The sequence below is a fragment of the Xenia sp. Carnegie-2017 genome, unplaced genomic scaffold (genome assembly GCF_021976095.1).
Source record: "Xenia sp. Carnegie-2017 unplaced genomic scaffold, XeniaSp_v1 HiC_scaffold_24, whole genome shotgun sequence".
Classification (NCBI taxonomy): domain Eukaryota; kingdom Metazoa; phylum Cnidaria; class Anthozoa; order Malacalcyonacea; family Xeniidae; genus Xenia; species Xenia sp. Carnegie-2017.
In genome coordinates this window covers 14,069,399-14,094,481 of record NW_025813487.1, presented here as the reverse complement: position 1 = coordinate 14,094,481, position 25,083 = coordinate 14,069,399, and the positions used below count along the sequence as shown (strand labels likewise).

At 35.3% G+C, this 25,083-nt stretch overlaps 3 protein-coding genes across 3 annotated transcripts; 2 read left to right on the top strand and 1 right to left on the bottom strand.

The window, feature by feature from the left end:
* Nucleotides 1-4,892: 4,892 nt before the first annotated feature.
* LOC124452209 (proline-serine-threonine phosphatase-interacting protein 1-like) lies at nucleotides 4,893-6,601 on the top strand (the record flags this gene model as incomplete). The annotated part of the gene is given in 8 exon segments (XM_047002791.1): nucleotides 4,893-5,057; nucleotides 5,193-5,238; nucleotides 5,305-5,384; nucleotides 5,462-5,560; nucleotides 5,684-5,739; nucleotides 5,741-5,778; nucleotides 5,872-6,006; nucleotides 6,078-6,601. Coding segments are annotated over 8 exon segments (846 nt in total), but the record flags the coding sequence as incomplete, so codon positions are not given.
* Nucleotides 6,602-6,928: 327 nt separating this feature from the next.
* On the bottom strand, nucleotides 6,929-9,849 carry LOC124451327 (protein mago nashi homolog). The gene is made up of 6 exons (XM_047001941.1): nucleotides 9,671-9,849; nucleotides 9,516-9,574; nucleotides 9,347-9,403; nucleotides 8,474-8,527; nucleotides 7,739-7,821; nucleotides 6,929-7,248 (listed from the first exon to the last, which is right to left on the bottom strand). The coding sequence occupies exons 1-6, from the start codon at nucleotides 9,753-9,755 to the stop codon at nucleotides 7,149-7,151; spliced, it is 438 nt and encodes a 145-aa protein (XP_046857897.1). The 5' UTR covers nucleotides 9,756-9,849; the 3' UTR covers nucleotides 6,929-7,148.
* Nucleotides 9,850-15,170: 5,321 nt separating this feature from the next.
* On the top strand, nucleotides 15,171-16,466 carry LOC124452207 (dynein regulatory complex subunit 4-like). The gene has a single exon (XM_047002790.1). The coding sequence runs from the start codon at nucleotides 15,171-15,173 to the stop codon at nucleotides 16,464-16,466; it is 1,296 nt and encodes a 431-aa protein (XP_046858746.1).
* Nucleotides 16,467-25,083: the final 8,617 nt, after the last annotated feature.

The window sequence follows — 25,083 nt, the reverse complement described above, 5'->3', positions numbered from 1 at the left end:
GCTTTGTCTCATATGTAGCTATAATTTGTTCAATTGCAAAGATTACATTTTGTCAGAGTAATAAACTATAGGATACCTGGCTTGACTGTTTTTTTGTAGCAGCTAGTTGTTTGCTGTCATATTATCATTTATTAAATACTTAATTGACTGTTTACTTGGCCTATATAAAAGCCAGGTCTGTCTAGTCATTCTCTAACAAGAAAAATTTCTGATATTTAAAATTGCCAGGTATTCTATAATTTAGCCACACCTATGTGTGTATTTCAGCCATTCGTGATCGGTGTGCTGCTATCACTTCTTTTTTGCTTGGTCTTGGAGTAGGTGCAATATTCTTTGAAGTTTAACATGCTTGTCTGATGGTTGAGGATTCATGTCCACATTGAACTCTACCACATCATCCATCAGTTGCAGTACAAAATCAAAACACTTTTTCTCCAACACTGGTTTCACTATCCATTTTTACGTCCCTTTGGGAAGACCACCTTATACCTTTTTCCCTTCTTCCTTACCTCTGGTGACTGTTGCTTGCCTCCTTCCAGTGTTGGAGTTGTGATCAATCACAGCTAGTTGAGTACGGGCCACCATTCCCTTGTATGAGAAGTGTTTACGTTTTGGTACATATTTTAGCAGCAAGGAATGGTAGACCTCAAGGTTGCCAGTATGGTGAAATTCTGTAAGCTGTTGTATATCTTTTAAAAGCTTTCTATTCAGAACAACCTCCTCCAATGCTATATGTGGGGCAGATCCAGCCTGCAACCATTTTGTTTTTCTTTCTTTGTTTTAGATAAAGGGCCATGTGCACATTTGCAAAATGTTTGCTATTTCTCCAATTATGTTTGTTGACTATATGATGTAAAATGGACACCCATTTCTCATGGAGCACTTCAGCATTTCCCTGACAACTTTGTGCACACCACCAAAGGTGATTGGATACAGACTGAATCCACTCTAGTAGCTCATGATTTTCTTTTTCTTTGCCTTCTCTGTCAATTTTTGTCACCCACTTTGAGAGATGCCAAACATCATATTGGTGCACTATGGAAGGGTACCTCTTTCGCATTTCAGAGGTTATTTGAATGTGGCGGTCAGTTGTCAATGATCTCACTTTCACACCTTGCTCAATGACATTGTCAAGTGCTCTTTGGCATCCTTTTTTCTCCATTGCATTAGAGGATGAAACTTCAGAGACTTGAACAAGAGAAAAGTCAATAATTTTCTCTGAAGTTTCATCCATTAAGGAATATGTACCATATTTTGCGCTATGACCAGGACTGTCTGATCTACCATCACCACATAAGTCAACCGGTTTCATTTTGTTTTGATGGTTTCAATAATTTTTGTTGTTTTTATAGACATTGTCAATGACTGGGAAGACAATCTTATTTTGAACTTCATAAAACTGATCTTTATTTACAAAGTTTAAATTAATTGCATTTGCAAATTGCTTGGTGGCTTCATAGGTTCCTCCAGTCATGATAGTTGCAGCAGGAATTAAAATATTACCTGCTGGTTTATTGTGCAAATATGGTTGAGACTTCCACTGGTAAGTATGATTATTGCTACATGTTGTTTTTATGGCAACCATACTACCAATATGGGACTTCTCAATCTCACAAAGAGAACCACATATTCTACATGTTGCGAACAGCTTATCAAGCATGCTTTCAAAGACAATGAATTTTCTTTGATTTTTTAGTTCCTCACCTTCAGATTCCTCATCTGTATCTAGTTCCTCAAGATAGGTATAATCATCATCACTATCTGATGCAGCAATATCATCACTGCTTCCTAAAGAGATTTCTGAATCAGATGATATAATAGGAGTTGTTATGATAGGAGTTGTTGTGTTAGGAGTTGTGGGAGATGTTACTGGTTTTGGTGTACGACTTGAAGAAACTGCATTTAAAGAGGGGGCAACATTTTTTGAAGCGTTTTTATTTTTTAATGGTTTCCTTTTTCTTTGTGCAAGAGTTTGTATGGCAACTGTCCTTTGTCTTGGTGTATCACACTGTGCTTCTGCATCAATGAAAACTTTTGGCTCACATTGAATCTGGGCATCCTTGGACAATGGACTGGGAGGCTGATCTTCAATGCATGTTGCAAGATTTGTATCTTCATCTAGTGATTGTATTATGCTTCTAACTTCCTACAAAATAGTCAAACTTCTCAACCAAGAGAGTACAAAGCTAATTGTTTAAAGAACAGTTCAATAACTTCAAATATAATCTATATGGTTGCAATATCCTATTTACCTCATGTCTTGCAATTCTATCTCTCATTTGTTCTCTTCTGTGTGACATTTTTCGCTCGGGTTTACGATTTAAAATGGAAATATCGATGGTACACTACTAGGTTTTAATATCTTTTTCGATTTCATGCCGAATATCTCCTTTAGAGAAGTACTAAAGCAATCTGGGGTGAAATGGTCGCTACATACGTAACACGAATTTGGCTTCGGTATATTATCACGACGAACCCGTGCAAGCCATATTTTTTGCATTGTTGGGTCGTTTGGCAATCGATGATACGATACATCGCTACCTTTTGTTTTTCTAGATCCGTTAGTGCAATTAGGCACCATGCAATGTGGCATTGTTCCGAAATATTTAAAGTAAACAAAGTAATTGTAATTGTGTCGCTTTTCCTGATATGTTGTCTATTTGAATATATATACGCTCCCGCGAAAGCGCGCAGTGACGTCACGAGACTTTACCGCTGCTTGATCGCAGGTTCGCTCGCATGTACATAATAGCTGATACAAAATATACAAAATTTCGTGGTTTCATCGCTTTATATCTCGACTTGTATTTAACTAGAAGATATAATATTTGGTATATAAGGTAATAAAAATATAATCTTTCATTTGGGCCAAAGTTGTTCCGAACTCTGACTTCCCCTTTAAGAAAATGGAACACAACGAGGCCCAACAGACTTTCGAGACTATGGAACAGCACAGAAGCAAAATACGAAGATATGAAAAAGTTGATAGGCAAGCTAAACGAAACTGTGAACATCAAAATCGCTGATGGTTTGAACACTTTGAACACCAGAGTACAAAATATCGAAGAAAGATGTAAGTCTGAAAACACCTCTCGTCGAAGTCAACTTCTTTCAAGTAGAACTGAAACCGTTTCAAAAACTGGAAGAGATAAACAACAAACGACAAGAAACGGAGAAAATTCTAAGGCACAAAGCATTAGAACCTTGATTCGCCAATACAATAAAAGTTTGAGTTTATATAGTAAATGCCAAACTGAAATGAATAAATTTGAAAAAAGTAAAAACAAACTCCTAAAAGTAGTAGCAGAAAAACTGAAAAGTCTGGAAGATTTATCGGATCTGAAATTGAAAGTGCACAGCACTATTTGTGGCGTCCTCTTTTTTATAATAATAGTTGTTCTTACATACTTATGTTGTAAAAAGTGATCAAAATTGCAGCTTGGTTGACATATTTCACCGTGTTTTTTTTTTGGCATACACAACCAATGCAAGTGAACTGAGCGTATCAAAACTGTCCAACATATAGTCTAACTGCATCACACATACAATGTTTACGCATAAGTAAACATTCTTTACAAACTGGGCTTATTCTTCAAAATAAAACTACACATAACAAGTAACAACTATATCAGCGCAAGGACTGTAGATAAAAATATTCATTTTTTTGTCTTTTCTGCGAATATATTGTTAGTACATACTTTATGTAATATGTATAGGTTGTAATGTAAAGTGCTTTCAGAATTGCACGTCTTTATAATGTAAAAAGAAAACTGCCTTGTTCAAAATACCGTTATTGATGTTTTCATGTCATCCGGAGAACAATGAGAACAAAATCTTCAGAAGGATTCTAATTGACCAATCATAGTGCAGCATCTTTTATGTAAATAATGTAGTTTTATGTGTTTAATCTAAATTGTTGTCATGTTGTTTAACTGTTCTAACGTAGAAAATAAACGTACGAAGAAAAAGCTAATGTTTTTGAAACAACCTCGAAATCAGCCTGAAACCCAACTTTTTTCTACCTATAACCTTTAAAATATCATCTGTATCCCAATTACGCGATGCAACCTGTGTCAACCACCAAAAAGCGTCGCTCCATTTCATAAAGAAAATAAAACATCGTTTTCGTTAACTTTGGCTTTCCTATATATCATAATGTATATATACATTAATATATATAGAGACATACCACATGCCCAACTGAGTGTTTTATATATACTTTGTAATTTCTATACGTGTAAAAAATTTTTTGATACAACAGCTGCAACAATGACTTATGCAGAACAAGAGCATAGTTCACGATTTGAACAGTTCAAATTTGAATATGGTGGGAATTAGGGGACTTTGGACAGATGGATTAGCATCAATAATTTAACCGGAAGATAGTTTTACTTTCAGTTTAATTTTTCAATTCGATTTAAATTGTTCATGATGTGATAAATCGAGTGCATAGATGAAATGTAACTCAACAGCATAAACCAGTGCTGTAGAAGTGGGGAGGGCGCTTGGGGGATGAGCCCCCCTTCTACCTTTGAAATGGGTAATTTTTCATAATTTCATGGCTTCAGCTTCGTCAAAAGCCCCCCATCCGATAAATTTAGTTCTACAGCACTGGCAAAAACCTATATTTGGCTTGCTTGGCTGAAGATTAAGATGCAATGAATCTTGTTGATTTAATTTTAACGGATGAACATTGACAGTCTTCTTTGTTGAAGATTAAGATGCATGATAAATCAATATCTATGTCTGTGTGTAGAAAGTTTAACAAAAAGAAAAAGATCTCCATCAAATATTTCAAGTGAATTATGGAGTTTTCTATTTCTTTAGATGCTCCCTGCATGGTCGCTATTAATGGTCGATTACACCGATGCATGCCTTCATGACATACGTGTAAAGTTAGCAAATGCAGATTAAGTCTTTTCCTCAGAAATGAACTGCATCCTTTATGTGCTCACTTTAAGGCCAAGCGAAATTATGAAAATAAGTGCAAAGAACACGACACTAGTGAAGATAACCACAAGAAATTGGTATCCGCTCAGAGCAATAATGAAGAGAAGGTAAACTCAAATTGGGCCACAAAGATGAGTTTGCGCATAAAATGTCTCAGTCACAACACACACATGTTCGCCATGAAAGAGATAAGTTTGAGGTATAATGTAAATTGCAAGCTTAGTGATAACTTTTTACTTCAGGCACGGCTAAAGTTATCGAAAGCGAAAACAGCAATGGAAAATGCAGGTAGGTTTTTACAAATAAAATGCTCCTTAGTTCTTTCATATTCTAAATGAATTCTTCACTCCAAAGATACCAACTATCAGACAACAATAAAGCAATTAGAAGAAGCACGTAGAGAATGGGAGCGTGAAATGGAGATTTGTTGCAATGTATGTACATATTTAAGTACTTAACAAAGTGACTTGTACAGTATCGAAGCAACTGAGTAAACATTACCTGCTTTAAGGTGTTTCAAGAACTTGAGGAGGAAAGAATATCATTTCTCAGGGAGAGTATGTGGACATACACAAACCTTGGATCAGGAAACTGTGTTAAAACAGACGATGTAAGCCATCATCCAGAAGTAATTTGTGCTTGAACTCAAGGTCCCTAGTGTGCTATTTAACTGCAGTTTTGCAATTGTAACTAAAAGTTGTGATGCTAAAATATAAAGTCATTGTTGTTTTAGATCTATGAAGATATTCGTAAATCATTGGAATGCTGTGATATTGACAGTGATATATACTTTTGTCAGTTCCAAACAAACTGGAAGTGAAAGGCCTGGTACTCACTCCACTCTTGTACATGCTGTTTTGATGCACTGTTGTAGAACAGAAAAAATTTTATTGCTATAAAATGATTTCATTTTTTTTACAGATGAAATTTTTTATGAAAACTTCTACACTGCACAAAACGATCAAAAAATAGCCCTGCCCACACACCAACGAGCTAATCATCATAAGAATGGAGTTGACCTGCCACCAATACCAAGCAATTCATCAAAAACCAACGGTAATTTTGTAATCACTTCAGGAAAATTACCAGTTGCTGTCGCATTGACATTCTTTATGGATATTAAATAGATGATGACGAGGACGACCCAAACTACTCAACAGTGAGTGACCTCAAGACACCCAAACGTGCAAAGTGGGTGAAAGCTGACTTTGATTACAAAGCACAGGGTGATGAAGAACTTAGTTTTCAACAAGGGGACATGATAAAAGTCTTACATGAAGAAGATGAAACATGGTGGTTTGGGGAATGCAAACATCGTAAAGGGATGTTTCCAAAACGTTTGTGTCAGTTGTGAATAAATGAATTGGTAATAGAGACAAAAATTTTTGTTGAATTGGCCTTCGCTTTGAAAATCATTCGTAACCATTCATTATAGCAATCGATAAAACTAACATTGTAAAACATCACCCAAAATCAGCAACATGTTAATGATAGAGTATATCACCATGCATGCATTGTGATCTTATACAATAACTTCATAAATTTAAATAATAATTAGATCATTTTAAAATTGAACGTAGTTAGGTATTAATTATGAATTGAATTTTACATTTTTGCAAAATTCAATTAAATGTATACTCGAATTGAGGAATCAATACCATATCAAAAATGTTGACCTACAAACTAAATACATTATACTTGTTCCCATCGTGGAATTTATAAAGTAAACACACTCCAAAAATCACGATTAGGGATTGATCTAGTTTATAGAGTCATGCAATTTCCACTACAGACTTTCAATATTACTACCAACTTTGAACTTATACGTTCCACTTTGACTCAGTCCTACCTGCACAATTTTCTACCCAATAATATTATTATAACAGCCTATGGTATATGCATACCTTTTTCATTTTTCTGAAGGGGGACGTTGAGTGAAATCCACCCCCCCCCCCATGGAAATGATAATGGAGATTGATTTAGTAAAAGAATTCAAATTTATTATAATATTAAACAATGATTTAAATTAAAATTCTTTCACTTTGTGAGAGAAAAGACTCTTTCCACCAAAACAAAGGTTTTATGAAGATGTTTAGGGTTAAAAGTAGAAATTACAATCCATAGTTATTTCAACTTGCATATCGATGTTATCAGACTGCATACAAATCGAAGCGAGGTGCGGAGAAGTGGTCATTTCACTATATTGGTTTAATCTTGAAGTGCAAACCAATAAGTGAAAATACAAGACATTTAAGGTCCTGAACTAGATAGTATAGACACCTCAAACCATCTGCGTCGCTAGAAAATTAAAACTGTGTTTTAGATCCTTGTCTTAAAAGGCAAAATTCCTATCAACTTATGTGTGAAAGTTTTGCATCTCTATCAAAGAGTGCACAACGATTTCAATTTTCTGTCGACTGAAAAAACACAGAATTTGTTAATTTATCAAATCCTGCATATTCATGATCAGTGTGCGAATTAGTTCAGAAAAAACGATGTGCAATTTTTTTGACAAAAGGGTTTCTTTATAGGCATAATCAAATCGATATTACATTAACTATTATACAGCGCTAATTGCTAAATTAATATTTTTAAACTTGGACAAATTCACATGATTTACGACAGTGTTTTTCGTTAAAATTGCTGATTTTTGCACATCGTTTGAGAAAGTGATGTGCAATTGTTTTCATTTTAGCTAAACCGATGTGCAAATTGCACATTGCACATCGTTAATTTGCACACTGTTCATGATGTGTGTACATTGTAACAACAATTAATTATCGCTTACTTGCACTGATTGACATCAACCAAGGAACCAATTTTTGAAGTGTTGAATGCGATGTGTAAGCCATCCATGACTATTTCTAATTCCTACAACAACAAATGATTCAATAAATCAATTATAAGACAACACTGGACTGAAAAAGTTAATCTACTTAAAAAAGACTAATAACCAAAACATAGAATAAGGAATACACAAAAGGTTGCTCTAAAGTTACATGTTTTTAGATGTAGATCGTCTAAGTTAGTAGAGTCCTGAGAAGGAGTATTGGTGTAGATGTGCAAGTTTGGACAACCTAACAAGTAGTAATGTTCAGAGTCAAGTGTTGCTCTATTGAAAATTTTTTGTGCCATTGATATCTTACTAAAGACAGCTAGTCAATCTTCTTTTTTAATAAATAGGAACCATTAAATCATGGCTAACCACAGAGACAGTTATCTAATTAAATATACAGCACCAAGTTACACAATAAAGTGTCCTTTCATATAATGTGTCATTACTAATTTTTTTGCCTTGGTGGGAGTTCAGAGAAAACAAGAAAAGTATTGATATGATTTTAAAAACAGTCAATTTTTTAATGAAAATGATTTTGAAAACATTTATTGAGTCTTTTAAATTGGTCGATTTGACTTTTGCTGTAAATACAAAACACTTGGGCAAAAACGTCAATGTGATAATATAGTTATTTGATGACAATACTACATGACATCCATCTTTAACTATTATATCACACACACAAACCTGTCGACCAACTCTATCAGGTTGAGGCCAAAGGGAATCATCTTCTTTCAAAATCTGGAAAAACAACGAATACAATAAGTTTATAGTCAAGACACATAAGTTTATGGTCAAGTGGGATATAAATTTTAACTGTTGCAAGTGGTTGAAAGGAAGTTACATGCATTAAAGTCATTTTCTTAACAAAGGAACAACAAAAGCATGTCATAGTTATTTTTTAGCAGTTTCAAAAGGCCTTAGTAATGGCAATAACCTGAATAATATCACACATGTAAATGGACTGCACACAACTGTACAGTTTATACAAGTTAAGGGAAGGGACAAATATGTTTCTGCCAAAAAGAAGTAACATGACGTCTGGGAGAGAGGGGCTTTTCAGACATGACCTCTTTTTTTTCTCGAAATATATGCACATAAACACTGAGTACTAAGAATTTTGAGAGCCAATATGACAGCAAATATGAGTTAATTACCACAAAAAATGTAGTTGATAAGAGATGTTGAGTGCTGTGTTTTGTGAAAAAATTTTTCCAGTTATGAGTGTATTGAATGCACACATGAAATTGATGTAATCAGTGGCAAACGATAAATAATTATAGTGGATAAAGTCAAACCATTATCACTATTGTAGCCCGACTTCTTTGGTAGGGGGTAGGGGGGTTTGTGAGAGATGTCATATTGATGTCTTTGGCAGAAACGTATATTTGACCCTCCACTAACCTTGGATATGTAAAAAATTTGTCAAGATATAATACAAAACAACTAAACTACCTAAAATATGATTAAAATTGAAGCCTTTGTGTAAGCTAGGAAAGGATAATATAACAACACTGCAACAAAAATATATTTACTATCTGAAAGTAGTTTTCTACTTACTTCACTGTCTTCAATAATACGTTTCAATTCGTCCATCACACTTTTGGAGACATAAGCCTAAAAAAATTACAATTTATTTCATATCAAATTCATTCAACGTTTCTCCTTCCATTCGTTTATTTACTAACAACTGAGTAATTCAAAATTGAACTTTTAATATCGTTTCTACCTCTTTTTTTATCATGGTGTCGTTTTTGTAGTTTGAATTATTCGCGTATCTCAACTTCCCTGAGAAAAATAAAGAAGCAAAATTATTGAAGCCACGACGGTTTTGAAAAATGAAATAACTCCAACTGTAGCACTACGAATTTAATTTCATATTACCGTCGGGTCTGAACTCAAATTCGAGAAATTCATGACCAAATTTGCCTTTATGTCCAACATAATATCGAACGTAAAAATCCGCCATTGCACTTGTTTGTAAAGCCACGTGTTTCCAAGTCGTTTCCAGTCCACTTTTACCTCAGTCGAGCAACGTGGAAACTCAAAAGCGAACGCCCACATAAATTATTGTCGATTTCAGTTAACTTTTCAAACGGCGGTTGCCAAGTTACTTTCTAATTTTGCCAACTACATTTCCAAATATGGAATATTCGTTATGAACTTGTCAACTTGAGTTGACAAGTTGTGTACTTGAGTAGTGAAGTTGGGAACTTGAGTACTGAAGTTGGGAACTTTAGTACTGAAGTTGTGAACTAGTAGTGACGGAGAAATTTTTGAATCCCATGTTCTGAGTGGCCCCGGCCCACACAATGAGGATTTTGTGCATGTGGACCTGTGTGTCAAAAAAAACAACTGAAAAGCTTAAAAGAACGTCACTAAAGACATGAACGCGCAAGATTTGCAAAAACGTGTGGTGGAAATAGTTAGTTGGACTTCCAATTGTTTATCTGACGTTTAAAATTGTCGCAAATAAACATTTTCAGAATAAAAATTGTGTCACCGAGAAGCATTTTGGAATTACTTGCGCTTCTCCATTGAGAACATGAAGCCTAATTTTTTTTTCGAATCGCAGATTATTTCGAATTTTAGTTTTTAAATGTTGATTTTTCAAATCATTTAGTCTAAATTCGAACTTAAATTGATGCAAAATGAATAATTGAAAACGGTTTTTAAAAAATTTGCATTTTAGCGAAGGCAAACGCAAAATAAACCGCGATTTTATAAATGCTATTGTAGACACCAGCCGTCGTGGGCGAGCCACACTGTTCGATAATTCCCTGGATATTAGTTGCAATCCAAGAATTCTATTGTTAGATAAACTATTGGAAGTCCAACTACCTCTTTCAAAAAGTTCTTTTACAGAACTTGCAGGCTGATGACCTTAGCGACGTTTTCCTAACTGTTGAATTTATTTTTGATACACCATGTATGTTAAAGCCAAACGATAATAACAGTTGCAAAGCCTTCGTACGGTGTAGAGATCACTCAGTAATCGAAGAGAAAAACTATTTTTCGTTCTTAAACAAAAACATTGACTGAAACCTTTTAATCAAATCAGTAAGTATTAAAGCATACTGCCTATGAATACAAAGTAGGGACTTTCCCTCATAAACTTTCATTTTCGACCGTTACTCTCACCATATTAAGGTTATAGCGCGTGTTTGGTTTTACACGTTCACATATTGCTGTTTACTTCGTGCTTTTGACTCAGCTTTCCGATAGAAAAATTTTGAAGGTTCGATACAAAAAGAAAACGAACCGAGGACCGTCTCAAAGGACGGTTCTACTAATAAAAGCTTTTCGAAGAGAACCATTTTTTGTTTGTGTGTACTCATTGCGTTGTTTGCGATGGGATGCCATCTCAGCTATGAAACAAGAACGAGGCACAAGGAGATCAAGCATGAGATTCATTATTTGAAGAAGCACGATAAAGAGCTACAAAAAGACCTAGAAGTTCTGAAGATCAGACAAAATCAAACAAAACGCCTTCTAAAACATTCGGTCTGGGAGGGTTTCAGTGGTAACAAAAAAGACCATTATTCAAGCAGTCCGAAAGCTTTGTTTGACAACAACCAAACAAATAAGAAATTTAATAAAATCAAAAAAAATTTGAATGGACTTGTTCGAGTAGTCACGAATCTAACTGTGGCTGTGTAAAACAGGAGAAATTTGTCCCATACAAAGATTTTGCGCTTGCAAAGTTTATTAAGTCGAGTCAAAGTCGATCTTAAACGTCTGCAAAGGAAGGTGAATCATTTGAATGAATCGATTTACAAAGACACACGGAAATATTTGGTTTCTGCCACACAAGACTTGAGACATGATATAAATGGTTTACAAAATTGGACTATCCTGACCGCTAGAAATCTAAGCGAACTTTGGAGACGTTGGAATCGAACGGACACAGAAGTAGAGGATATTATAAAATTGATTCGTCAGCATAATGAAACGTTTCACTTTAAAATCGCCTATCATTCTGATGCTTTGTCCACCAAAATAAAAGATGTCGAAAAGTAGCAATCGATGTTTGAAAACAAAAATCGTAAAAATGAACTTGAACTAAGGCGAGCCTTGAATAAAAGTGAGTCAACTTTACAACGTATGATTCAAAAGCAAATACAACAAACCAATGAAAGTTTTCATGATGTTCTTCAAAACGCACTCGCATTTCTGCGATCTTTGGTCAGAAAGGTGGATTTGAAAGTTGACAGAATCAACATAAAACTACGCGATGGAAACAGATATATCCAAAACGACAGCTGAATTCCGAGAAAAAGACCGGAAGCATGACACAGAAATTTCTGACTCCAATCAAGACGTTGCACGTTTGCAAAATAAGATCACTGTCTTGCAATCATGTTTGGATTCAAAAACAAGAAAGATGGACGAAATGCAAAGTAAACTTACATCAATGGAAAAGAAGATCGATAGAATGAAAAACACTGCAACGCCACAGGCCGATTTCAAAGTATATCAAATACTTATTTGGGCATGTGGTCTAGCTTTTTTGTACACTTTATGTTAATGTAGATAATGAGAGTGAACTTTCAAATTTACTTGAAAGTTTTGTTTAGTGCACATAAAAAATGAGTAAGTTTCAAGTTTGTTTAATTAAAATAACAAAAGTATAAAGTGATTTGGCACGTGGTACAGCTTTCACTAATATAAGAAAATTTGAAGTTTATACAACAAAACGGAGATGATAGAATTAAGGTCTTTAGCTTTATACTTTCGAATTAGTCTACTCACGTAATCTGTAAATATCTTAGAAACATTGCGAATTAAAATATAAAAAGAAAAAACGCTAAAAGGTTGTTATCCGAGCTCCTTCCTTATTTGATACAATTTTCCTTCAGGATATACACGTCATAATGGTAGTTTTCACTTTTCTTTTTCCCTAGCTGCCATCTTGTCAGCAACTTTCTCGGATGCTGCTGTGAATGTTTGTGAATTCAACGAAGAAAGAATTTCTCCAAGCTAGTCCAAATTTACTACTTATAGACAGATGAGGTATAATCGAACTATGTTTACATAAATTTTTGGACTGCCGGTCGTATATGTGATTCTGCAATCGCATAAGTTTATTTCCTTTTTTCACAACAATTTCTTGCCATTTAAATTGCCAAATTTTCTTTATCATATTTGTACTATATTAAATTTCGCGTCAAATTCCAGCCTGCAAGTTTGGTCGTGTTGTATAAATTTTAAATATTATCATTTTTCATTTATTTAGATATCTGGCTTTGTACAACACGTTCACATTAAGGGACTTTCCCTATAACAGCAGACGTAACACCGACTCAATCACGCAGATACTGTTTATATGACAGCAGATCAAGTCGGTTAATTATGTGTTGGAATTTTCGATCAGGTTATCGTCGCCTGAACAAAAATGAAGAAGGGTTGTCAGAATATGAAGGTGACTCACAAGAAGTAAACACGGAAAGCAATTGCAGATCCAATTCATGGTTGCCATCATGGTGTTTCAATCGATCATCTCAATGGAATAAAGTATGTGTCGCAATTCTATTTGTGGTAATCATCAAAATTGTATTTGTGGTAATTTTGGCACTACTTTGCTGTATTTCTCCTTTCATCAAACAACAAATCAAGGAGCAATTCGATATGTTTAAAAGCAACAATTTAAAAAGTCGAAATTATAGTCATGCCCTTGATAACAATAAACTTGAAATGAAAGCACTTGCTAAGTATTTAGGAATAGAAAACATAAGTCGGAAGTTGAATTATCTCGAAGACAAAATGTCGAACCGAAGCACGACGGTTTGTGGAAGGAGGAAGATAAATATTTCTTGCATGAAAAAGGACGAATTCAATGAAACCATAATGAATTCCATACATATGCAAGACACAAGAATACGAAACTGGACGACAATGGAGCTTAGCAAACACTGGAGACAATGGAACAGCACAGGACCAAACGTTGATGATATGAGGAAGTTGATACACGATAAACTTGATCACGTTGTTGATAATCTAACTTTGATTGTAAAAAACAGCAGAAATCAATCAGACATGAAGATTCGGCGCTTACAAACGTTACTAAACAGCACCAAAGATAATGTCAAATTTCTGCAACACAAAGTTATTCTTTTAAATGAATCGATAAACAATGACACAAGGAAATATTTGGTTTCTGCCTCAAGGAAATTGCGGCATGATATTAAAGGACTACAAGATTGGACAACTTTGACCACTAGAAATCTCAGCAACAATCTCACCAACTTGCAATCATCTTTGGATCTAAAAACAAACGACATCTCCAGCATAAATACGCAACTTGAATCAGCAAATTTAAATATTACTGACTTAAACAAGAAAGTTAGAAGTCTGGAAGAATCATGGAATAAGACAATGATCGTAGTTGCCTTCAGTTGTGGTGTGGCTGGTTTCATTCTTGCTGTAATAAACATGATTATTCTTATATGTTTATGTTCATGTTGTAAAAAAATGAACAAAAATGCACCCTGACTGCAGTCTAGTGTAGAAATATTCATTCTTTTGGTACAAGTAATCACATCAAGTGCGTCCAACAATTTGCAGGCCTACCAAGATTTTACTTTATATTATCAAACCACCAACGCAACTTTGATATATATTTTTCTTCCAACTTTTATAGAGTAATCTAAGCTCCAATGTACAATATAGTAATGTGCAATGAAAAAATAAACGTTTCCTTCCCATTTCAATTAAACAAAACCTAACTTGTCAGTGGAATACATTAATAAGCAAACAGGTTCTAAAAAACCCATCCAAAAGTTCGCTTCAATCTTTTCAATCTATCCTTCCATCGTCAAGGTTTAAAATAACAAAATAATCTCCACCTAAGTTTTAGTGTTTCTCGCCTCCTGAAACATGAAAGAGTGGATATCAGATTTCTCGGTGTGTTAGGAGAGAAATTTTCACTCTGGTCTATTTGTAAGCAAGTACAATATGATGAGTCGTTTTGCATGCATGTGTTCACTCACGTGGGATTGATCATTGCCCAATCATATATATTTATTTTCCTATATCCAGTGAAGATTTGTGAACCTGATAATCAGAATTATACAGTATTAAAGCCGATAGCAGTTGCAAAGCTCGTACATTACAAATCTCACCAAAACCCAGGAAAAGAAGTGATTTTCGTACTTAGACAAAAACATAGAAAATCATATGCTATTATAGCATATTGTGCAAGAATATAAAGTAGGGACTTTCCCTTTATACTTTCATTTTATACCATCATGCAACTTTCACCGTATTAACGTCATACCGTGTGTTGGTATATTGCTTCGCATATATATTGCTTCTTACTTCGTGCTTTTGTGTTAGTACTCAGATGGAAAAATTACGAGTTTTCGTACCGAACAAAAACGGAAAGATGACGAATGACAACGATGATTCTACACCTAAAAGGTTTTCGAAGAGATCAATTGGTTGTTTGTGTCTACTGATTGCCTTGTTTGCGATAGCTGGTTATCTGAGCTATGAAATTCCAAGACACAGGGACCTTAACAACGAGATTCGTTATTTGAAAAAGCGTGATAAAGAACTAGAAAAAGACCTAGAAATTCTCAAGATCTCGCACACCCAAACAGAGCGTCTTCTTAAACATATGATGCGTGAGCGTTTCAATGGCGACAAAGAAGATCATAATTCAAGCTGTCCCACAACTCCGTTGGCCATCAACGAGACGCATAAGAATATCAATGCAATTAGACAAAATTTGAATGGACTTGTTCTGGTCGTCGCTAATCTAACTTTGACTGTGTCAAACAGCAGAAATTTGTCCCATACGAAGATTTTGCGCTTGCGAACTTTATTAAATCGCGTCAAAGTCGATCTTAAACGTCTGCAAAGGAAGGTGAATCATTTGAATGAATCGATTTACAAAGACACACGGAAATATTTGGTTTCTGCCACACAAGACTTGAGACATGATATAAATGGTTTACAAAATTGGACTATCCTGACCGCTAGAAATCTAAGCGAACTTTGGAGACGTTGGAATCGAACGGACACAGAAGTAGAGGATATAATAAAATTGATTCGTCAGCATAATGAAACGTTGCACTTTAAAATCGCCTATCATTCTGACGCTTTGTCCATCAAAATAAAAGATGTCGAAAACAAGCAGTCAAGGTTTGAGAACAGGACTCTTCGAGATCAACTAACTTTGACGCAAGCCTTGAATAAAAGCGTGTCAGGTTTAAAACGAATGATTCGTAAAGAAATACAACAGACTAATGCAACTTTTCACAATGCTCTTGAAAACGCAGTCGAAGTGTTGCGCTCTTTGGTCAGAAATGTGAATTTGAAAATTGGCAGAATCAATAGAAAATTGCGCGAAGACATGGCTTCTATATCAAACAAACAGACTGAAATTGAAACGAATTTTTCGAAAACAAAAGCTAAATTCCAAGAAAAAGACCGGAAACATGACTCAGCAATCTCTCAGTCCAACCAAGACGTTGCACGCTTGCAGAACAAGATGACCATCTTGCAATCGTCTTTGGATTCAAAAACAAACGAGATCGTCGAAATAAATTTGCAACTTGCATCATTGAAAAAGACCGTTAATGAAATGAAGAACAATGCGATACCGCTGGCCAATTTCAAAGTGTATCAAGCACTTATTTGTGCATGTGGTACAGTTTTTTTGTACACTTTATTTTAGGCTAATGATAGGAGAGGTAATGAACACGAACTTTCATTTTTACTCTTAACTCTTGTCCGCATAGAAAATAACATATTACTTAGCAAAACAGAGATGATAGGAGGACTTTTGACATTAGTCTACACATTTAACTTATAAATATCTTTGTAACATTGGGAATTAAAATGTGAAAAGTAAAAAATAAAGGTGTTATTATAGCCGTCTTCAGTTGACACGATTTTCCGTAATTAAGGATGTACAAGTCATAATGACAGTTCCAGCTCTTCCTTTTCTCTTGCTGTAATTTCTTTATTTTCTTGGATGCTATGAGTGTTAGCGAATACAACAACGACAAAAGGACTTCTCCAAAGTAGTGAAGACTGACTACAGATGAAGAGTAATCGGCCGATGTAGTCGTATTTGCATTTCTTTTTTCTTAAAAAAGATTTCATGTTTTTCCTTCAATTTATTACTACATTTCCTAGCACAACTTGAAACATCTTCTTTATTACCTGGTGATCCATTAAATTTTCCATCAAATTCCTTCTAAGACTGATTACTTGCTATTTCTCCATGTATGAAAAAAATCTTTCTGGACATTGGAAGCTTTTATTTTTAATCACTCGCCTTATTAAGAAGCTCGTCAGTAGCTAACCCAGCACGCAAATTCAGTCATGCTATTTAAATTACCATCATTCCTTTCTTTAGAAATCCATTGTTTTGACAATTAGTAAACATCGAATTATTTCATCGCAGGAGCAAATTAAATCCTAGCTATATCACTGATTCATCTTAAAGGGGCTTCCCCTAAATAAAACAAACGTTATATCAATCCACAATTACGTAGAACAGTGTTGCGGCGATCCAGGTTGATCAATTTTGAATTGAAGTTTTTAACTAATTAAGATATCGAGTGTTAATTTAAACGAGAAAGGAGATGGGTAATACATGGAGCTACAACACGTTACCAACTGATGAAAAAACTAACATAAAAAAGGATAATCGATGGTGTTCAGCGCTACGCTTTTTTATCACGGTGTTCGTGTCAGTGGTAATAAGTGTATTTGTGATGAACGTAACGTGCAATAACATCAAAGTCGACGAAGTAAAATCACCAATGAAGGACAACATTTACTTTAAGAAACAAGTCAAAATTTTGGAAGAGGGGGGCAGAAAAACGACGAGCTCAAATGTTCAAAATTGTAGTCGTGACCTTAATACCAATCAACTTAAAATCAAAACGCTTGCTCAGCAAAAAGAAATAGAACGCAATAAACGGAAGTTGAATGCTCTTGTTGACCAAATGTTGAACCTGAGCAAGACTGTTTTTGAAAGAGGGAAGAAAAATAATTCTCGCTTGAAAAAGGAGGAACTTGATGAAATCAAAATGAATTTCATAAATCAACAAGACAGAATGATTATGGAATTGAGCAAACAAAGGAGACGATGGAACCGCACAGAAGGTAAAGTTAATGATATGATGAAAGTGATATACAATACACTTGATAAGATCGTTGATAATCTAACGGTACTTGTGACAAAGAGCAGTAATCATACAGAAACAAAGATTCTGCGCTTACAGACATTATTGAAGAGTGTTACAATTAATCTAAGACTTTTGAAAAACAAAGTGATGCAAACAAATGAATGGATTAATAAAGATACATGGATTTCTTTGGTTTCTGCTACCCAAAAACTACGGCAGGATGTGAATGAGCTACAAAATTTGACAATTCTGACTTCCAGAAATCTTAGCTTACAGTGCAGACGTTGGAATTTCAGTGATGCTGAAGTGGAAGACATCCTTAGTTTGATTCGTCAACAGAATGAAACATTGATGTTCGTTGCTTTGTCCACAAAAATAAAACATATTAAACAGAAACAATTAAGGTTTGAAAACAAGACTCGCCGAGATCAGCTTGATTTGAGGCAAGCCTTGAAAAAGAGCGAGTTAGGTTGTAAAAAAACGATTGAAGAGGAGATAGAAAAAGCTAAAACAAGTCTTCAAGGTTCTTTTGAAAACACAAACGACGTGAATTTGAAAGTTGGCGAAATCAACACAAAATTTCAGAAAAAGATGACTTCGATATCAAACAAACAGAAGACAATGGAAAATGATTTATCTCAAGCAAAAGGTGAATTCCAAGGAAAAGACAGAGAACATGACCAGGCAATTTCTGACTTCATTCTGGAAGTGCAAGGATTGAAAAGCAAACTGACCAATTTACAATCGTCTTTGGATAAAAAAACAGACGATATTTCCACAATAAGCGATCAACTTGCGTCAGCGAACTCAAATAATATCGACTTAAAGAAGAGAGTAAAAACTTTGGAAGAATCATCGCATCGCATGACGATTGTACTTGCCGTGTGTAGTGGTGTGATTGGTATTCTTGCTTTAATAAGTATGATGTATCTTTTCTGTAAATGTTGTAACTGAAATGATCAAAAGTGAGTGGGTTTTTTTTCTGCGTTATAAAATTAGGCGACAATTACCAAAAGGAATTAGATGAACAACATTATTTACTTTTTCTTTTCTGCTAACTTATATCCAGTTCAAATGTAGCTACCACAGAGTAATATGCAATGAAAATCAAACTTGTACTCACCATTTTAACGCTGACAAACGTAACTTATCAGCGGAACACAATAATATACGAAAAAAAGATGAAAGAACTCGAAAAAAACTTTGTCATGTACCTTAAAATCTATCTTCCTAGTTTCTACATGTAAGTAAATATTGCGTGAGCATGTGTCAACTGTCAGTTTACATTATTTTATGTTATATTTCCACTTATCTAGTAAAGTTTGAGTGTTCAAACTGAACTCAGTATAAAATTAAAGTTGTTTCGTCGACACATATTCTAAAATTTATTCAGCATCATTATAAAAGTTTATAACTCTCCTTCCATGAAATGTGTGTGACGTGTATGCATTCTGCCCCTTCAGTGTCTACAAGGTCACCCCAATCACATAGTGTGGACCATTGGTAGAGACAATATACAAACATGATTATCAGAATCAACGGATATATTGAAGCTAATTGACTGCAGTAGTTGAAAAACTCGCAAGGTATAAGATATCTCGGTAACACAGAAGAATAATCTTTCGTTCTCAAAATACAAAAAAAAAACAGTGAAAATGTTCTGATTTAATCACTTGCTTACGTTATCCTGAAAACAGACATTCTGTAATACATCCACTAGGGGTATTCCCCTTCATAGTTTCATATTACCCAGACAAAAACAGCTAAGAACGTTACTGTGTGCGCGGATATTTGCTCGCTCTGTGTTTTACTCAGTGTTTTCCTTAATATTTAATGGAAAAACTCGAAGTTTTCATTCCAAAAGAAATTATTAAGATGACAAGGGAATCAAGTCAAGATGCTTCAACTAAAAGCATTTCGTGGCGATGGATTTTTAGTTTTGGACTACACTTTACGTTGCTTGTAGCTGTAAGTTTACTCTGTTATAGAATCCTTCACATAAACAACAAACTAGACGCTTGGAAGCAGGGTGATGAAAATCCACGAAAAGAGTTACAATCGCTGAAAACCTGGCAAAACGAAACGAAACGCTTTCTGGGACATTTGATGCTGCGTCCCAATGGTGACAAAGACCATTATAATTCGAACAATCACAGAACTTTGTTGTCCTACAACGAAACGAGGAAAAACGTTGATGCAATCAAGAAAAATTTGAAGGAGCTTGTTCAAGTCGTCGCTAATCTAACTGTGAAATTTGTCGCATACGAAGATTCTGCGTTTGCAAACTTTATTAAATGTAACGTCAACTGATCTTAGACGTCTGCTAACGAAAGTTATGCATTTAAATGAATCGATTCACGAAGACACAAGGCAGTATTTGGTTTCTGCTACACAAAAGTTGAGACATGATATAAATGGTTTACAAAATTGGACTATCGTGACCGCTAGAAATCTAAGCGAACTTTGGAGACGTTGGAATCGAACGGACACGGAAGTAGAGGATATAATAAAATTGATTCGTCAGCATAACGAAACGTTTCACTTTAAAATCGCCTATCATTCTGATGCTTTGTCCATCAAAATAAAAGATGTCGAAAAGAAGCAATCGATATTTGAAAACATGAATCGTAAAAATGAACTTGAATTGAGGCGAGCCTTGAATAAGAGTGAGTCAACTTTACAACGTATGATTCAAAAGGAAATACAACAAACCAATGCTAGTTTTCATAATGTTCTTGAAAACGCACTGGTAGTTCTGCGCTCTTCGGTCAGAAAAGTGGATTTGAAAGTTGATAGAATTAACATAAAATTGCGCGATGATATGAATACATTATCAAATAAACAAACAAGAATGAAAATAGATTTCTCTAAAACAAAAGCAAAATTCCAAGACAAAGACCGGAAGCATGATACAGCAATTTCTGACTCCAATCAAGACGTTGCACGTTTGCAAAAGAAGATCACTGTCTTGCAATCATCTTTGGATTCAAAAACACGAAAGATCGACAAAATGGAAAAAAAACTTACATTAATGGAAAAGACGATGAATGAAATGAAAAACGTTGCCATAGGGTTGTCCAGCTTCAACGTTTATCATATACTTATTTGGGTATATGGAATGTACTATATATTTGGGTAACTTCATGTTGATGTAGATTTCAAGTTAGTTAAGACTAAGTAAGCGAAATGGAAACTAATATTAGTTTTATACAGAATTTTGGTTCGCATATAGAATCATAGATCGCATGACAGCAAAAGACCGCAGAGCATCATTAACAAAAATTGAGCTGTAAATATTAAATGTATACGAATAAAGTGAATAAAGATATTATCATTCAAATGCTTTAAAGGCGTCATTGTCTTTCAGCAGTTGCCTTTAACTAAACACTTTGTGGTTTTACAAGTCAATTAAAAACAGCGCCGTCCCTCCTCCCTCCTCCTATTTCTTGACTTGAAACCAGGCAGTTCTCATCTAAGGACTTTTTAGTAAACAGCTGATGCGATTTCTGTACGTGGAAGCAAGCCAACCTATTTGACAAAACTTTAGAGGGTAATCCCAGTTGATCGGGATTTTCAAGACGGATTTCCCTTAGTGAATGGAAGATAATAATTGATGTGAAACGATGAGCCATGACAGGTCAAAAAAGTTCCAGCAATTCAGCCTTATAATCTACTTGAAGATGAGTGTACTGTGCATGTTAAGTTTGAGCGAAAACAGAAACTTCAATAGAGAAGCCTTTACGTGCACAATGTTTAGATATCATGCAATTTATGATAATGAAGCTGATGACGTGACAAGACTTTAGAATGGCGTTATTCGATTCATGGGTTGGAAAAATGTTGTACAATGGATAGTTGGGGGTGGTGGGGGTGGGTTATGCATTATTCTTCCTGTCAAGTTCCTTTGCAATAAATCGTTTTCCGCGGATTACAACATGCATGTATGAATTTGAGAACTATGCGGTCAACTAAGTCCGCATAGGAAACATTTAACATTGATTTCTCAAGCCTGGAGAGTGATATGGGGGAGTAAAAAGTACTATCTCGCCAATTTTTAGTAGCTATATGTTGTTGTTTTTGGTGAGGAAATTACATTCATTCTCAAAAGCTTGAAAATAAATTCGGACATACATATCAACTTTCAAATAACTCAACGAAATCACGCCTACAATGGCGCGGCTTTAAATTCGCGAAACGCCTCAAATAACTTCCCCCTTTAGATAAATCCGGCCTATATGCCTCGAATTATACGATCTTTGCAAGCAAAATGAAGAAGATCGTGAAAGTAGTGAGATAGAGATTTATGATTTCATCGTTTAGATGAAAGAAAAATGCGTTAATACCAGTTAAAACCCAAGTGTTGAAATGCATTTAGGGCAAATCCGATTTCCGACATATGTTGTACCTAAGACAAGCTGTTCCAAGCGAAGAATGTCACTCTTGGCAAGGTCACGTGACAGGTACAGTGAGCTACCATCAAATAAACAGCCACGTTTCTGTTTTGAAAATATTGTTATTTGTTCGTGAACAAATGCACTTCGCTAACATTCTTTGCGCGAGTACGAGTGTTAAAACAAGGAGAACATGCGATTAAAAGCTCAAACGGTGGAATTTCGAATGTAAAATATCAGACCACGGAAGCTACAATCTTCATTATTCGTTTCGTTCGTCAATGGATACCGATAGCGTGGCAAGATTTCTGCCGGAAGAAAGTGAACGAAAGCGGCCATTATGTCGACCAGGTCGCAGATTCTTCTGCATTCTTATATTTGTCGCTTTCGTAACGCTTACCGTGTTGTTTTGCATCGTCCTCGGTCTTGTAATCAACGACAGAAACAAACTCAAGGCTCTACAACTGAAATACAACGATATACGTGATGTCAAAGAAGGCAAAAAGGGACTTGCCACGTCTAAAGTGGAGCTCAAATCATTTATTGATGCTAAGATGAACTCTTCCATGTCCACAACAGCAAACAAACTCGAAGCATACTTTAATGCGCTTGATAACAGCTTGCAAATTCACGAGAGCGCTAATAGGCAATTTGAGATAAAAATGAACGCAAGTTATGCAAATGTAACGAGGGACATAGCGAAGCTCGTGAATCGTACAGGTGATATCATCGCAAATTTAACGCTTCTAAACAATTCCTCGAACGAAAATTTGGCAAATTTGCGCAACGTATTAAAAGGCATAAGAGATGACCTTGACTTGACACGCGAAAATTTAACTCGAGAGGGGGCCAGTGTCCGGGAGAATCTGGCACAAATTAATTCATCTTTTGGTAAATCGGTGAAATATCTTAAAAAGACTTTGAATAAATTGAAAAGCTCCAATGCCAAGGAAAATCAAGAGCTCTGGAAATACTGGAACAGAACAAACACGGAATTCGAGAAAGCCTTGAAACAATTGGATCATCACAATTCGACGTTGCATTTGAAGATTGAATATCATTCGAAAGCGTTCAACTCGGAAGTAAAGACGATTGAAAAAATCATAAGAAATCTAAAAGAAAATAATACGGTTGTCGCGTTTAAAGACAGGCAAATGATCGGAAAACTTCAAAAAAGACTGGAAGAAACAGCTCGATCCTTGAAAGATCTTTTTAGAAAGAACACGTCGACTCTCGACGGAAGTTTTCGGAAAAAATTGAACGACTTCCGGCTGGTGTTCAACAAGTCGGTTGAAGATTTAAGCGCGCGGACGAAAGCAGAAAACGAAAATCTGCGAGAAAACATCACAAATCTCAAGTCGATAGATGAGACGATCGTAAACAACATGTCGAAACTAAGTGCTACTCTTGTTACAGAGAACAAGCGCCTTAATTATAATATTTCCGCTTTGGCAGTCAACATAACAAACTTGAGGAACTCGTACGACCGCATGAAGTCCGACTTGAAAACGGAACGCGCTCAACGCAAAAATTTGGAAGAGAAACTACACAATTTACAAATTACTGTAGATAAACTACAAAACGCGAGTGCGAACGTGAAGGAAACATCCTTCTTGCTGTGGATAGCTCTTGCTGTAACATGTTATATGGGAGAACACGTCATATCTTGACGATAGTATACTTCAGTTCCTTAGTCTTGTAGAAATAATCTATTCTTCTTCATGCAATTTTGACAATAAAAATATTTTGTTTAATTTAAATGTACTTCAAGGACGCGGGGAAATAGTAAAGTGGAAACAGTGTTGTTGCCACTGGGCAATGTGATGCGCAAGCGCAGACATCTTTCTAGGCGCAAACAGTTGGGATTAGCAATAGTAAAATTATTTTTACTGTTTTTAAGCAATTATTTCATCTGAGGCGATATTTTAAATCATTTTCAAGGAAATCTTTTCCAAATTTAAAATGTTAAGCATATATCGACTTAAAAACCATGACCAGCCGACAATTTAAAGAAGTATAATAAAAAACAAATTCCGAAGAAGCAAGACATCTTGAGATACCAAAATATGAATCAAAACAAGACGAGAAGTAAACTGTAAATTTTCGACTTTATTTCAAAGTCATCCTCAGACAGAATGATGACGTTACGCAGTAACCAAGGTTCACAGGAACGGCGCATGCATCCTAGGAACGACGATAAATCACATATCGCATGCAATATCACTTGTATGCTATACGCACGGACATAGCATTAGGCCATCATTATCGACAGGTTGCGCTGGAGTAAAGAACAAAATTTTTTCCTCATTTTTCTTTTCCACAGAACTTGATTCGGTGTGATAATGTGTGAGACAGGGTGGTCAGGCTCTCAACGATTGAGATCACTTACGAACCTGAACTCCAAGTTGGTCAAATACAAACTGGCCGCAACCCCCCCGTCTGCACCTGACCTTCCACACACGTAAGTACATTTAGTGATGACAACTTATATCAACAAAGAGTTGAAAGTTTTCACGTCAACTTCCAAAATCAAAACACATGTGAATTGGACACACGTAGTCGACCCAGTCGCAATGTGACGTCTTTTATGAAGACCCCGTCTTAAATCTTAAGCATGCAGTCCAATATTTCTCAAGCCGAACAAGAAAACAAACCCTCTGCTTCAATTAAATGTTTCCAAAGTAGCCACTAAAAAGAACGCTTTCATAAGTACTAAAAGGTAATCTTATATAGTCTTCTATCGAGATGATAAGAGGGTCAG